At 38.9% G+C, this 17,199-nt stretch overlaps 1 protein-coding gene across 2 annotated transcripts in view; it reads left to right on the top strand.

Annotated features, from left to right (window-relative positions):
* EPHA3 (EPH receptor A3) overlaps nucleotides 1–17,199 on the top strand; it is a 231,620-nt gene that overhangs the window by 68,178 nt on the left and 146,243 nt on the right. For both annotated transcript variants that reach the window (XM_040583035.1, XM_040583034.1), the window contains exon 3: nucleotides 5,636–6,296. In XM_040583035.1, coding sequence (XP_040438969.1) covers nucleotides 5,636–6,296 — 661 coding nt within the window. The remainder of the gene's footprint in view (nucleotides 1–5,635; nucleotides 6,297–17,199) is intronic.

Raw genomic sequence — 17,199 nt, 5'->3', positions numbered from 1 at the left:
CAAGTATGTGTTGGAGTGTGTGTATGTACAAGGGAGAGGAAGGTCCCAGTTAGTAGTTTTTGAACTCAGAGGTGAATTTGAACGGTTTCATGGAGGAGTAGAGGTCTCAGAAGGCTTAAGTCGCTACAAGATTTATGAAAATAAGCAATAGGAGGGAAGAGGGAGACAGACAGAGATGGCATTAATATTCCCAATGAGGAAAAGACTTTTTTTATGCTCACCTTTTATTAGACATCAGAGTCCATGTTGGACACCAAGCACGAGACACAGATTTGTAGGAAACTAGGCTTCATTCGTTGGGTTGCTCACGGCACGGCTTGTTTGTTTACCTCTCTTTAAGGGAGGGGGGGAGGCAATAAAAAAAAAAAAAAAAAAAGGAAAGATTTAGTATGTCAGTGAAATGTTGAAAATTTGCATGTACTTATCTGCAATGTGAGATTGCTATCATAATGATCTTCTGTTTGGGAAGGGAATTGCTTGACTAAATAGCAGAAGGCAGAAAGTGCGCATACAAAAATTTTTTTGTCATTGCTCAGTGAGGCATAATAAAGGTGATTTCCATGCCACCCCCCCCACCCCCCCCCCCCCAGCTGAAAAACTGTATCGAATACTAAGAGCCAGTAGATCAGAGCAGGGTCAGTTTTCAGTATTAGAACAAAGTGTTTTTCAGGTCTAGTTTGAATGGCAGTTCTGTAGAGAATGGCAGTTCTGTAGAGGCTTATGTGAACACCGTGCATTGGTGAAAAGCAATGACACTAACAAAAAAAAAATATTAAAATTAGTTTAGAAATCAGCAATGATTTTGAGTGCTCTGCTCAGGAAGGGTGGGACATCCTAGCACAGAAGGTGTTTTCATGAGGTTTCAAAGGCATGTCACTCACTCGCTCCTACTTTTGTTCCGATTCCTCAGCACCGTATTCCCAGTCTGTGCCTGAGCGTGCACAGTGATTGTGTAGTTTATGTCCCATCTAGCCACTATTAGAATGATTAATTTCTGTTAAAGGACATTTGGACATTACCTGAAATGGTACTCGTACCAAATTGTACTGAATACATCATCGTACCAGATTTCTTAATGTAAAATAAAATTGTAAAGACATATCGTTAGACTGTTGCCTGAGGCTGTCAGTGGACTCTTAGGGAGTTGGTTCCAGAGGTGCCTTGGGAAATGACCAAACTCCAGTTTTAGCAGGAGGTTTATAGTTTAGGAGTTTTATAGGATTGTGATGCTGAAAGATAAAATGTATGGTTTTTGGAAGCATGCGTATGCATATATGTTGTATTATAAATCACAAATAGCCTTCAATTTCTTAACTGAAACTTAAGGGGGGTTTGGGTGTCATGTTGGTTGTTTTTCGGTTTTGGGAACTTTTTATTGGTTGGTTATGTTTTGTGTTTTTTTTTGTTTGTTTGTTTGGGTTGGTTTTTGTGTGTGTGGGGGGGTTTGTTTGTTTTTTGGTTTTTTTTTAATGAAGGCTAAAAAGCCACAAAATCTGCAGCATGACACAGGAAGGGTGAAAGAACTTAGGAGATAACTCATGTCCTAGATTAGCACATTGAGAAGGAACTTCTTAGTGAGACTGATGATGACATCCTAGGCAATGGCCTACATTCACTTTGGTGCATTCCCTTTTGTAAAGAAAATGGAAGAGAAAAACCCAAACCCGTAAGTCCAGCACACCCTGCTAGATCTGTTCTGGAAAAGAAAACCCTTTCTGTCCCACCTTTGTTGGTCAGTATGACAGAAGCAGATGAGTTAGACCCTCTCACTGGACATCTCAGGATCTTCTGTATCACTGAAAACTCTCTTGTTTCCTGCCATTAACAGCATCTAGAGAAGATTTAAAAATTTAAAAGCAAACCAAAGAAGGCTTTCCAAAAGCCAGATTACATGCTGGGGAGGGAGTGGTGCTATGGCACTTCTCCTGGACGTGTTTCAATGGTGTGGAAGGTTCCTGAAGGCATTAGAGTAATATGATATAAGCAGAGTGTAAAAATAATGTGAATTCAGAGATGATGGTCACACCTCCGCTCCTTCCCTCTTGACAATGGGAACAAATCCAGCACCCAAAGGCTCGTAAAACAGATTTCCAGCTCCCCCATCATGCTGTCATAAAATCCCTGACAAGATATTATAAATCTCTTCTGTAAAAAAAAAAAAAAAAAGGAAGTTGGATTTATTGTCCCTGTCGGGCTGCTTGGAAGATAGTCCTGTCGCTTCATTCTTCCAGTATTTAGAACCCAGCTATTAATTTCTAGTCTAACCATAGCCAGGGCTGACAAATACCCATTGGTTCCATAGCTGCACAGTACTGAGAGAAAGAAATGCCGGCTGGGACACCTTTGAAGTATTAATGCCCCTTGGACCAGAGTTACCCGAGTAATTGCATGTAATTGAGGTGAGAATTAGGTGTGTGCCACCAGTGTCTGATTTACAGGGTATCGGTATGGATCGTTCGTGTGGTCGCTCTGCCAGCATCTCAACAGGTTTTGTAACAGTTAAATTACTTTGGTCAGGTTAGCAGGTTAGCACCTTATGTGAGGCTCTTTCTTCCATCCAGCAATGCTTCTGCGTTAAATGATAGATTTGAAATTTTATTTTTTATGATAGTGGTCTAATGTGGACTACAACGGTTTCCAAGCAATTTGGTCTTCATTGCAAATTAATGAAGTGATAATTGCACTTTGCAACTTCTAGGTGAAGAACACTGTAGTGGTGCTACCTGTATTGTGCAATTCGTACATCTACATCCAATTGTCTGTGTGAGTATGTTAGGTAAGAGACTTCTGAAAAAAAAAAAAAGCAGAGACTTTTTTAGAAAAATCACATCTGTTGTGGAGATGTTTTGAATTCTACGAGTTCCTGGTTTTGTTTCTGTATCTCACTGAACATGTAAAATATCTTGAAGTGATGAGAGATTGTATGGAAGAGGTAAGGAGGAGATCACTTATTAATCAGTGTGAGCTGCTTTAAATGCCCATAAAATTATGTTTCATTATAGAATCTTACCTAGTTTCATCCAGTTGTTGTAACTGGATTTTTATTTGTCCAGGTAGGACCTGTGGTTGAATAGGTACATCCAGCTTCCCGGGAGGCTGTTATGGTATCTGAACGGCTTTTTGCAACAGGATCAGATTATTGGCTTGGGCTGTACTTGTACAAGGACATCTGTCAGAGGAGGGTCTGCCACTCGGTTTTGGGAATTCGGCAGAGGCTGGGAGCCAGGGTCCAGCTGCCTCTTGTATAGGCAGGAGCTTGACCTTGTACATGGGGTGCCATGAGCTCCAGTGTAGTGCCTCTGACTCAGCAGGTCCCCGTGCTGTCGTGGCTTTCTGCTGCATACACATCCGAGATGGTGTTTTTAACTCTGAAATAGCCAGGAAGAGATAAAATTTCTGTATAGTCAGGTCTGTAAAGTGGACTAAAATAAACTTTGTTTCAATTAAAGGAAGTGTATTTATACTGCTTTTATCTATTGGTTTAATAACATGATTTAAAATCACATCTTCAGTGGTGCGTGGACAATTTCATTGTACTGACCAGCCCTTAGTCATATCAAAACTTCCTTAAATCAGTGGGTCGGGACTGAGAACTCTCAGATATTACTCTGATGTGGTCACTTTGCGCTTTTTTTTTAATTTTTATTTTTTTAATTTTTTTTCCCTTTGTGTGTGTGCAGTATATGTGTTATAAAACCAGGAACCTGTAAAGACAGTTGATGCTTTGGCCCCTTGGTTTCTTTGTGGGTATAGTGGAAATAATACTTTCCTAACGTTTGCTAAGGTCCTGCAACAAAAGGTGCTGACATAAAATGAACAATTAATAGTCTGAGATCCTAAATATAACATTGATGTGACTTGGTTTTTTGAGGCAAGATGCTTTTCTGGTAGAAGTTCTTCTTTGTCTCACTCCCCGCAAAGTGGCAGTTGTTTCTCACAACATACTTAATTCTGTCTACTTCACATCTCCAGGTTTTGTCCCACGCAGCAGCTCCGTTTGGAGCTTTACTGTTCCCCAGCTGTGCTACATCTGGTTGCGTGGGGCAGCATCTGTGTTTCTTGCAAGGGCTGTGCATGTGGGTGACGGTGAAGCAGGGGTTTCTCTAGCTGCTGTGCTACCATATGCTCTGTTAGTGTGTGCTTCATTATCACGATAGGAGTTTACCTCTTTCGTTTGTGTAATTAACTTTGAAGCACATAACAGAAGATAAGGCTCAGGGGGATCTTACCAGTGTGTCTAAATACCTGATGGCAGGGTATAGAGAATATGGAACCAGGCTCTTCTCTCTGGTGCCCAGTGAAAGGCCAAGAGGCAACGGGTACAACTGGAAATACAGGAAATCCTGTTTAAACATACGGACGAAGCTTTTTACTCCAAGTACAATCAAACACCCCAGAGAGGCTGTGAGGTCTCCATCCTTGGAGATACTCAAAAGCCTGGCTGGTCAGGATCCTGAGGAACCCGCTCAGGCTGACCCCGCGTGAGCAGGGGGTTTGGCTAGAAGATCTGGGAGGGTTTCTTTCAATTTCAGTCATTGTGTGATCCTGTAACAGGTGTTGTTCGTTGTCATGAGTTTTAATTCTAGCGCTTTAGTGGTGAGGCTCCTCATTTTGTATTTTAAGACCTGGAATATAGAACAGCTGCAGGTTTTGTGTGGGTGAAAGCTGAAGAATGATAACCTTAAAAAACCCCACACCCCAAAATACTAGTCCTAGTCATCCATTTGGGGAGAAAGTGAGGAAGGATGCATCTTAAGTCACTTAGTTGTGTATGGTAAATGACTAAGAGTAAGTAATTACTTTTAAGGACCCCTGTAGGATTTCTTTCCCCTGTGATAAGTAAATAATTCCTCTCCGGTGAGCTTGACTTCAGAAATCAGGTTGGACTGGTACATGAGTAATTCACAAATAGGAAACCCATTCCTTCCCTGGCTGGGTCGAGTGAGTTTGTCAGCTGATGACTGATGTAAAAACAAACGATGACAATATAATCTTCAAAAAACATTTTAGCATCATAGCCTATATAGTATAGATGTATTAAGTAATCAATATACGGTAAGTTGATGGTATTTTTAATAAGTCTGGAAACCGGGCTAAGCTTGACTGTGCAGAGGACACATACCCCAAGCAAAATCAATTGTCATGCTTTGTATAAATTTTAAACAGTAACATTTTGTTATGACTTTATGGAATTTCAGTGGGAGCCATTGACTTTTGTTTGTAAGATCTTAAATCTTGTTAAATCTTTGAAGTACAACTTGATTCTAACAGGGAAAATGTGGTGGTGTCCTAGTGACGGCACTGCATATATAGTTGAAAAAATCAGAGGTTTTTAATAATGCAAACCAGCTGTATCATCTCTTTCATGCCACCTTGAAATAACTTGGTAAAACCTGACTTCTTAATGGTGAATTCTGTGTTCCTTTAAGATGTTTACATGTTTAAATAGGAAAAAAAAGTAAGTACAAGTTCAACCAGTCTTTGTCTATTTCATAGAGATTTCCAAGCAAAGCGATTTTTTCTTTTTTACAACTTTTCTCTCTAAATGTGATATTTATTGGTATAATCATTAATTTTAAAATATATCCTTTTTCCCCCTTTTTTTTTTCTCTTTTTTTTTTTTTCTTTTTTCCAGTGGGAAGAGATTAGTGGTGTTGATGAGCATTATACTCCAATAAGAACTTACCAAGTGTGCAATGTTATGGATCACAGTCAAAACAACTGGCTGCGAACAAACTGGATTCCACGCAATTCAGCTCAGAAGATCTATGTGGAGCTCAAGTTTACCTTGAGGGACTGTAATAGTATCCCTCTAGTCCTGGGCACTTGCAAAGAGACCTTCAATCTCTATTATATGGAGTCTGATGATGACCATTTGGTAAAATTCAGAGAGCATCAGTTCACGAAGATCGACACCATTGCGGCTGATGAGAGCTTCACCCAAATGGATCTCGGGGACCGAATTCTCAAGCTGAACACAGAAGTCCGCGAGGTGGGGCCTGTCAGCAGGAAAGGCTTTTACTTGGCTTTTCAAGACGTAGGTGCGTGTGTTGCCTTAGTCTCGGTGCGAGTGTACTTCAAAAAGTGCCCTTTCACTGTCAAGAACCTCGCCATGTTTCCCGATACGGTACCCATGGACTCCCAGTCACTGGTGGAGGTGCGGGGTTCTTGTGTCAATCATTCCAAGGAGGAAGAGCCGCCCAAGATGTATTGCAGTACAGAAGGAGAATGGCTAGTGCCCATAGGGAAGTGCTTGTGTAATGCTGGCTATGAAGAAAGAGGCTTTGCGTGCCAAGGTAACGATGCCCTCCATGTTCATAGTTCGATGATTAACAGGGGCTTCACTTTGTGCCCCTACTCTGTGTATTGGGTCCTGTTAATAGTCTCCAAATTCTTGAGAGAAATAAATGAGTTCATAAAATCACCGTGAAAACGGGGTTTATTTAATCTCTGTACATAATGTAATCTGCTAAAAATATTTGATAAGGGTCAGTAATTGATTTTTACTTAATACAGTCTGTAGCAAATCTAACCTCTCTTACCACTCTTGGACTTCCTTCCAGTAGATTATAGTTTTCTCAAATACATTGTTTGTGTCAAAATATTTGATTTTTGTGTGTGTGTGTGTGTGTTTGGTTTTTTTAAACTTTGTGGCTTGATGTACAAACTTTGCTACTGAGCTGTGCTGATTAATTGGCGTTGGTCAGAAAAAAACAGGTAGCATTTTTTCAGTTAGTATAGTTCCTAAATGCAGATGCATTTTGAAAATCAGTATTTGGAACTTCAAAATTGCATTTTCATGAATACTAATATATTTAACTCAAAATAGTTGTCTCCAAGCTTTTGGTTTCTCCAAACTGTGGTTATGTGAATGCTCCCAAGAATGAGACTATACCAGAGATTTTGAGGTTGTCCAAAAATGGTCTTTTAAAAAAAAGTTAGAGAAATACATATTATGTTTACTTAATTTTAATATCAGCCAAATGATGGTGTTATACACTTTCCTTTTTATAAAAGTGCATTTTGAAGCTTAATCCTCTTTTCACAGAGTGCCTTAAAGGGTGCTGGCTGTGGCAAAGGGTTTTCCGTTAAATAAATGAGTAAAAATGGATCAGTAATATCTAGATATACCATAGATGGAAGGAGTAGTAGCTGAGATATTTACCGTGGGGTGTGTGTCTGTGTACATGTGCATATGCAGATATCCATAAAACCAGAAATTTAAAGTATTTTGAACCTGGTTGAAAGAGCGCCTGTTCCTTTTTCATCCGTCCTGCCGCAATCTTTATGTAAAACAGGGAAGGCCTGGGGAGCTACCAGGAGCCCACCAAACCATAGCCACGTCATTGTGAAAATTGTTGCTCTAATTAGGGTGACTTTTTCTCAGAAAATGGCAGGGAGGCGTGGGAGGAAAGGGGTAGGCGTGTGTTTGGTTTGGTTTTGCTTTTAACTAGATTTTAAATTGGTTTTACCCTCAAAATGCTTGGAGTAAACGAGGCAGCTCGCACAGAGTTCTACAGAGATTAGAGTGAGCTTACATCCATGTGTGAGTATATCATACATGATTTGAAAGGCATAAAATTAGACTGTAGGACTACTCTATTTTTCTCTCCCCCCCCCGCCCCTTTTTTTTTTACTTCCTCACCAGCTTTTGATTGAGGGAGTGATATACGATGAAACCTTTAACAATAGCGACAGTTCCTCCTGGTATATTCTGATTTAACATGTAATGTTCTACTAACTTTTATCGGAAGTCATATTTATCAACTCCTTTCAGTGTGGTGTGACTGAAGTGGCACTCTAAAAGCAGTCAGTAATTCAAAACCTCCCATTTGTTGGCATCAGTAACTCGGCAGGAGTTGGAAAGCTCGGAAAAGAGAGTTCTGGTTTGACCTCAAGCTCAAGGCTGCCCCTGCACCTTTCCTTTTCCTTTTCTTTGCTCCTTTTCTGGCTCCTTCCTTTTGGGTGTTGGGGTTTAAGGTGCACTTTTTTTGCCTTTTTTTTTTTTTTTTTTTTAACTTTCTTGTCATCAAAAGTTCAGTAGAGTCAGGATTATAGAATCTATAGAAGATCCAAAATGGTGTTACAAGCATGGGCTAGAACAAAGGCATAATTTAGGGGGGAAAAAAGTTTCAGTTGAAGTTTGAAAGAGTAGTAAGTTATAAAAATTATCTCCCCAGTAGTTGAAAGCACTCAATGACTTAGTGTCTGTCACTACTTGATCCTACATTTTTGATTTTGTTTCTTTCTGTAACACTGTGTTAGGAAACAATGTCATTTTGCACTAGCGGGGGATTATCACTGACGATTAAAATGAAGGGCCCTAATGGTATATGATCAGCCTATTTAAATTTCATTCAGAACAGTTTTTTGGGTACTTGGAAAAATATTAAGGCACAGTCATGCCTCCTGCCGTTATCCACAACTGCTTCACTTTCTCTGCATAACCAGGAAAAGTTGACATAAGGCTCGAGCCATTTTTTGTTATTGGTGTACGTGTACATATAAAAACATACGTGTTTTTATAACACATTCGTACCTAAGCTCTGAAAAGCCAAGACTGGACTGTTGGCTTTACTCAGCATATTGGTTCTTGTTGGAAAGATTGTTGTTCTGTTCTAGGTCCTACCACCTGACAAGCAGTTTACACGTACAGCAGCGCGATACCTACCTGTCAGTCACTTAAAGAATCAAGACCAATTTTGAGGTGACCATCCTCATCCTCGTTAATGTGCATGTGTGGAGAAATGATTTCTCAAAAGCGAATTGTATAACCTTGAGGAATTTTGGTCTTCGTGGTATACTTCAGGTGAACAGCTAAAGATTTAACATGTCGTCTAGGAAAGACTTTTGCGCCTGGTCAGTATTTTGGAGGGGTTAGGTTTGTATACGGTAAGGTAATACATGTTGGGGAGCATGTTGGAAAAAACACTCTTTCATACCTTTTCTCCCCCTTAGCTAATATGTATGTTAGTTAACTAAATGTGGTATATTTTATCCACTGTAGACTGTTGCTACAGCTTTGTTAGTACTTGCATAGTAGTGATCCTGTCTACTTAATCTTACTGTAGTATGTCATGGTTGACTAGAACTTCTTCCTCACAGTATCTTTTCTAAATCATCTCTTCATGCCGTTTTGGCCAAACTACATCTTTATAACATCGTCACTCAGAATTAGTGTGTTTTAATTAGGGGGAAAACCCAGCTGGCTGGAACTGCACACTAAACCTAATGCTTTATGGTAGTCTCCATCCTGTTTCCCAGTCAACAAGGATAACTCATCTTTTCCATTTGTTTCCCATCAAATAGTCATAGTAGATCAGATCAGAGGTTTATCTGCCTTAGTACCCTTTCTCCAACACTGGCTGACGGTGGATTCCTAAGGAAAAGTATAAGAAACTGTGTAATGTGCTGCTTTACCGGGTGTACCTGTCACCTTCTGCCAATCTACTTTTGACTTTCAGAGATTTAAGATACATTTTGTAAGAAAGACTGTGTGCAATAGCAATCAGTGACCTGTCACCTGTTGATTTTTCTATTTTTTGACTCGTTTGTATTTTTAGTCTGTAAGTTTTCATGGCAATGGATGCTGTATCTTGTCTTGTGTGGAAAACATATATTCTTGCTATGTTCAAGTCTTCTGCTTTAAGTCAATTGGATAAAGTTTTCCATGTCCTTGTATAGTGAGAAAATAACTGCTCCCTTTTCAGCTTCTGGTTTAACAATTTTCAAGGACCCACTCACGTTTAATATCTCATCTCTAATACCTATTTCCCCCACTCTCCTTCTCTACTAGTGCTTTCTTATTTGGAGGACAGGCTAATTGCTCCCTACCCGTTGCTGTACCTAATCAAAGTAAACGACGTGACTGTTTTTTATGAAAAGGCCAGTGAAGCTTGTGTATGTGCTGTTTGAAGTCCACCAGGAGATGATACAGTGGCATAGTGTTTGGAACAGCCCAAAGATCGATGAAAGAAAAGGAGCATTCACATCACCTGCCCAGTGAGTGATTTGTATGTGGAGAAGCTAGGCTCAGTTTGGTTTTGAATGCTGCAGAAAGGAAATAGAGCTCATGATGGGAAGGTGGATGAGCTGGGGTAAAAGTATCATAATAAATGGGAAAATGTAGGATAAATGTTAGCAAAAATGCTTTTAGTTCTGTAATGATCTAGAATTTCTCCTTGGAGAGATAATGAAAGCCTCATTTCAGGAGCTGTTTCTTAAAAATGCAGTAATCGGATGATAAAGGGAATCCTGCACTGGCAGGCTTGGACTAATAAATTTCTTCCATCCTGAATGTGTCTATGCTGTTGGTGGTTTATTTCATGCACTTCAGAAAGACTAGCTGGCCGTGGAGAACGCTATTTTTCATGATGGTATACTTAATTAGCAAACATGCAGCGGGCAGTTGTATATCCGTGTGGGAGTATGAGTGAGCTTGAATGTTCTTTTGAATGCTTCTGACAGGTGACCCTCTAGACCAAACCCAAGCTTCATGGCTCCAGTTGTCACACGGAAAATTAAATTGGTGGGCCTGAACAGCATGACTCAAAAAGCACAGCTTTCTATTTTCTGCATGCTATCATTTCAAGGTTTAGTTCTGAATTTTAGTTGCTGGAATAGAGTAAGTCTGAATTGTAAATTTCCTTTGTAATGCTATGTAATAAAATTTTAAGTGTTAACCGCAAGTGACTGACACGTTTTCTAAAAAAAAAACCAGAAGAAAAAGGAGAACGGAATCCAACAGTCCTTCCTTATATACAGTTTTTAGGTATTAATCAGAATGAATGGGAGAAAAGGGAGTGAGGGGTAAAGGAGGGAGAGATGAAGTTTGCCCACTGTGCCTGGTTATTGCAAAAATGTCCTCACAAAATTTCCCCTAACACTAATTATTCAGTGCTTCAAGTTTTATAGTGAGCATAGACTAAACCTTATTTTTTTTCTCTGAGTTTATGGAGATATAAAAGGAATGCCATCTGCAGCTGCTAAATCTGAACTATTGCATACATTACTTAATTCTTTCAGTATAATAAATGCTGTACTGGAGATAAAAATATGTAAAACATTACTAAGGGTGCAAAACATTTCTCCAGATCTCTTTTCCCCCTCCTATGCTTTAAATAATCATTTTGTCTCTGCATAAGGAAATATACTTCATACTTGCTTATATCAGTGGATAGAAGATAACTTTACATGTAAAGAAAAAAATGGTGCTGTGAGGAGCTACTCAACCTTGTGCAAGTGAAAACAGACGGAAGGCACGCGTGCTTGCTGCAACAGACAGGATGGTAATGTTTTCCCTTGGGAATAGCCGAGTGGCTTGGATGTGTCCGTTATGCTACAGAAGTACGTGGGTTTAACTCTTAGGCTTTGTATAGGAATAATTATATTTAATAAAATGTAGGATCTGATCATACAAAGATCATATCATATAACAATAGAAGTATTAAAGTGTTTCTTTTTACATGAAACCTGAAAAAGCTAGGGATTCCCATTTTTTACAGCAGAAGTTTAAGGTGCTTTTTTTTTTTTCCCCTTCATTTTGAAGTATTGTTTTGATTTTTAAAAGCAAGAGAGATGTTTTTTAAAAGAGACTCTTAATCTTTCAAGCTAGTAAACTAAAATGACAGAAGCTATAAATTATGAATCACTTTATTTGTAAAATATTCATTGTTTTTATCCACTTTATATTCTATAAGTACATAAACAGAGCACACAATGAAGGATTTACCTTCCTGCTTAGAGTTTATTTAACTCTTATGAAAGTTATGTCAGAGATAGCCAGATAATTTGTCATAGGGGAAGAATTATGTTGCATTGAATACTTGGAAGATTGCAGCCAACTTTTTTTGTAACACTTTCTCTGTTCCAAATTTGGAAAATACTCTCCAATTTGTACATCATAAGCAGTAGATCTAAAATTCAGGTTTTTAAGGCAGACAAAATTTCTTGGGCAAAATCTTATGGATTGTGAGCACCTTTGTCACACATCCTAAAGAGATTTTTTTGATGTGACACTATACAGATTCTCAAGTTAGAAAAGTGTTGTTTCCGTGTTAATTTATTTTTATTTATTTTATATATAAAATAAATAAAAATATATATTGTTACAGTGCTCTGTAGTTAGTTGAGAAGAATCTTTACTAAATTTATTGGAGATAGCGATAGAAATATTTAAACAAAGACATAATTTCTATTATTTTTTAATGCTCAATGATTGGGAACCTAACGTCAGTGTTCTTTGAAAAACTTACTAACACATCTCTCCCGGTTGTTCAGGACTACAGTGTCAACGTAGACATGATCAGGTAATTCAGAACTGATTTTTTGTACTTGAAACTAGTTGGGAAATGAAAAGGTTCATTCAGAAAATGAAATAATTGCAAAAGTCTTCATGACTCAACAAAAGTTGCCCTGTATGTTTGCTCAATCTGGATCTCTTACCAGTTTAGGGTGGTGCTTGCTATGCCACAGTGCGCTTATTTTGGCAGTTTTTTCCTTGTCCCTATCACCTGCTTTTCAAGCAACAAGAAGACACCCCCCCCCCCAAAAAAAAAAAAAAAAAAGCAACACACACACATACCCTCAACAGTGGAATATACTGGGTATTGACCCAGACCCTTTAAAATTTAACAAGTATGTGTAAGACATTTGCTTCCTCTTTTTAACATAGAAATTTTCGCCTTGGTTCTCTGATCCTTATGTGTTCAAGACCACTGCTGTTGAATTTTTGTGCAGGATTTTACTGCCAATATCTTACAGATGTCTATCGCAGAGAATCCCAAGGGATCTTCCTGGCATTTCCTTAACCTTTTCATTTTAATGGCTTTGCTGCTTCGGAGGCTTTCAAAAGATTAAAACCTAAATTAATAGTATCATCCTGAGCATGTTTTCTCTTGCACTGTCTTTGGTGACTTTCAATGTGATCTTAGCTTGGTGTTGCACAAAGATTGTATTGTCAGTGTGAATTCATTGACCACAACACTTTTTCCATCGGTTTCTCTGCCACTTGCATCTGTGTATAGAGCTATTTGACAATCCCTTATTAGTTCCAGAGTGGAACTTTTAAGGGCTAACAGGGGTATGCATTACAAATGACAGCTGGTACTAGACTTTAATAGAGAGCAATTGTATTGAGAGCTGTAAGTTTTGATAATGTTCAACAAAAATGCTCTTAAAGCAAGAGCCGTATTGAAAGATGAGTACAAGATGACAATATCTTCTGCATGTCTGCTGCTCCTCAGCGTGAAGCACAAGATGTGCTGTTGGCAGACATCTAAATAAGCAGCAATTGATATCAGACTTTATTGAAACACTTGGACTGCAGAAGTTTCAAAACTGACTGTTTCCAGGATTGCAAACTGAATAACAAGGGTTGCATTTGTAATGTCTTGTTTTCTTTGCATTTGAAATTGCAACTTGATTTTTGATTGCATAACAGGAACGTAATAACTTGAACTTCCCACAGTCTTTTTAGGGAGAAAGGATGAGTACTTCCTTGCCTGGAATTTGTAGTGTCAGCTTTAAGGACTTGCCTACATCGGCTACCCCGACCATTGGTGTAGCCGTTCTGCTAAGGCAGAAATAGACCTAAACAACGACAAATCCTTCGTAGGTCAAGGAGGCAAACTATTTCACTGTCATGAATCTGTGGGTTCAGTGGTTGTCTACTGTAAGGTTAAAATTTGATGTGATAATTTAGAACAGCTGCTCTTTGACAGAAAGATTCACTTTCAACAAGGGAAGCAAAAGGCATATGGTAAAAGTTGACACTGTGCCAAGCCAGAATAACTGCAGAAGTGATACAGGACAGCTCTTCAACAGCATGGTTGAAGTAATGCATTTTTACTTGCCATTGATATTTTCAATCTGTATGCTTTTTTGAATCATGCTTTATCCCATGATACTTCTTTTGTAGTTATTTTTAAATGGTATTTTTTAGTAACATTGGAGATTAAGTGACAGAAAAGGGGTTTTGGGCTTGAAAACCACACGGTTTGTTCATAACTTGGCCAGGCCACTCTTTGGGCTGTAAAAACGTACCAAAGGTTCGTAAAGGGAGTGCTTCAAAGTTTTCAACTGCACTTAACATGCATTGTTAGAGAGGGTGCCTAATACCTGAGTTTATATGCAGAGTATTTAAGAATTCACTCAAGTTGCACTGCTTTTATGCGCATATCTAAGTTTTAGTAAATTGAGCGTGTGAATAGCATGAACACTAATGAAAGGAGTAATTTACTCTGCTCAGCCTAAGCAGTAGCGGACATTTTACATGTAGGAGTAAGGAAGCCGTCAGGAGTTCAAAATCCTAGGAAGAATTCAGTTGTTCTCCAATTTGAAGGAACCATTTTCCACAGCAGTTAGTTCTAGGCGAAAAAATACATCAAGTCTCTTCTTTGATTTGGCAGAGATTTTCAATGGAAGGAGAATGACAGAAGAAATTACTTGGAAGTAGCCCTCAGCTCTAAGAAATGGCACTAAACAAGTGACCAAACCCCTTCCACCGACAGCTTACTGCTATGAGCTCATCTGGTTTTGTGTGTCCCCCCGCCCCCATATACTGAGACTGGGGCACAAAACTGTTGTGTGAGGAAGAAAAAAATTGTCTTCCATTCTCAGAAAAAAAAAAGAGAAAATCTCTAAGGTGATTATTATAAAGCAGTAAAATATGTTGAAATGGTCATCTGTTACCCAGCTGAAGTAAGAAAGGACATAAAGTTTGGCAAACATTAAAGTCGAATATTAAATGTGTTCTTTGATGTTTTGCAACCTTTCACAGAGTTCGCTCGTACAGAGTTTGACCTAACCTGAACAGTCCCTTGATTTCTGTAAGAGGTATTTCTAGGATTTACGTATGCATATATAGAATTATTTTATTTATATATGTATCCTGTAGCTTTTTTATAATGCAACGTTAATAGTAGGAGGCTGTAGGATACAGTAAATAAGAATTGTTCCTTTGCTTTCATAATGAATGGCATAATGTAGTCATTATTATTTTTTTTATTATTATAGAAAGAAATACAGGCAAATTATTCAATCGTATGTAGTTCCAGTTTAACAGGGGCATCTCCAGCTGCTGTATCATGTTTCTTTAGATTACAAAACAACTTCAATTCTCTGAAGGTTTAACAGGTTTTTTTTTTTTTTTTTCTTTTCTTCATATTTTGGTAATGCAATCCTAATACTGAGATGACATGTATGGGCAGTTATTTTAACAAGCTGCTCTTCAAATCTGTTCTAGGAATTTCCAGGTTGTGCTCCCAAAAGGATAAGATGGAAAACGAAAGCAGGGCTGAGGGATTGTGACTTGAAGTGAAGTCAAGGTGTATTAACCATGAAAATGAGATCACCGTTCCAGCTGTAAAACTGATGTTCATCCTGGGGGGGAGGAAAAAAAAAAAACATAAAAAAAAAGAAAAAAAAAATCTGGGTAGGAAGCAGGACACACTAGATACTAGCAGAAGATCATGTTGTTCGGAAATCTGAGTTAACCACAGCTAATGAACCTTCTGTTTCATAAATTAATAGACCATTCATTAAGCTGCTATTTTTATACAATATATAATGTCTGACGACTTGGACTGTGAAAAGCTTTCACGTCAAGGCTATGCAAATACGTATTTGTAAACACAGGGGATTGAATTAGAAATGCTACTTGTGTGTGACATTTAATAAGCAGTGATGGTCGTGTTTCCCATGCTGTGTGAGGGGGTGAACTGGCAGGGAAATTAACAGTAAAAGGGGTTTCAGCTTCTGTATCTTTTCTCTACCCACACTAACTGCAGCAGGTGGAAGAAAGCAAGCTAAAGACATTTTTTTAAAAGGGTCAGTACAGGAAAGAGAACAGGAGTAGAGAGAAGAACGGAGGGGAAAAAATGCCATGGTAAGTAAAATATATCTATGTAATTGTTTCACTGAAACCTAAATGCTGCAGTTAATACTCCTTAAAAAAAATTAAAAAAAAAAAAAAGTAAGAAATTAGAGAAAGGGAAGGGTGCTGATTTGAGTTCAGACAGGAGTATCATTTAACAGTGTCTTTAAACGCAGATGAGTATCTCTGCAAGTTTGCTCTGTGTCTAATTGCTAAAAAGACATTAAATTTTTAAGGTGGGGAAGAATGTGTTGACCAAATCTTGCATGGAACGGCTCTGCAAATAATAATAATTAAATTGTAATAATGAGCCTGTTACACTGAGAGATTGAAAACTGATCCAGTTACGCTGGAAAATCATATGGGTTGTTCATAACCCTGGCCAGGCCACTCTTCGAGCTGTAAAAATGTGCCAAAGGTTCGTAGAGCGAGTGCTTCAAAATTTTCAACCGAACTTCCACGCAGTGTTAGAGAGGGTGTCTAATACCTGAGTTTCTATGCTTTTGGCTGAGTATTTAAGATTTCATTCAAGTTGCACTGCCTTTATGCACATACCTAAGTTCTAGTAAATTGAGCATGTGAATAGCATGAACCCTAATGAAAGGGGTAATTTACTTTGCTCAGCCTAAGTAGTAGTGGACAGTTAACATATAGGAATAATGAGGAATGAGGACACATCTCCTGTGTTTCACTGAGCACTGTCTCAATGTAGTCGCAGAAAAGATCTGTTGTTTTCTCAAGAGCCTTCCTCTCAGAGGAAGGTGATGTGTAAATGGTCTCTCTGATTCTCTTCTGGTCAGTGTTTTAAGAACGCTTCCTTGATGTTTCTTTACATCACTGAACTCTCAAGAGCTCTGAGTATGTACTTTAGCGGTGGTTCAGAAAGGGCTGCATCTTGCCCTCGCCTCGGTGGGCTTTTTTTTTCCGTGACACAGTGATTCAATGAGCCTTCTGTCTGGTGGGCTCAGCCCTGTGCTGGAGTGCTTACCAGAAGGACACAAGATAAAGCGCTTGCCAGTGGCTGTGTGTATATATATAGTTTCCCTTTGTAACTCTGATTTAGAGGTGCAGTTTATCATCTGCATCCTTTGGGAACAGCTGCCTCCTGCTCTGTTCATAGGCAAACAGCTGCTGTGGCCAGGGAGGGAGGTGTGTGTGGAGCTGGGATGTCCTGAATACTCCCGCTCTCTGCCTTCTCTAGCCACTTGCTCACAGCAGGGATGAGGAGGATACAAGCGGTGAGTCCCTGGAAGAGCTGGAGGAAGACAGTAGCAGAGGTTTTGGGGCTGAGTAGCAGTTAATCCTTGTTTGCCCCCACGCTGCGG

Source organism: Falco naumanni, chromosome 2 (genome assembly GCF_017639655.2).
Source record: "Falco naumanni isolate bFalNau1 chromosome 2, bFalNau1.pat, whole genome shotgun sequence".
In the NCBI taxonomy this organism is placed as follows: domain Eukaryota; kingdom Metazoa; phylum Chordata; class Aves; order Falconiformes; family Falconidae; genus Falco; species Falco naumanni.
Note: the sequence above shows the minus strand (reverse complement) of the source record. Positions and strands in the feature narration are given on the sequence as shown.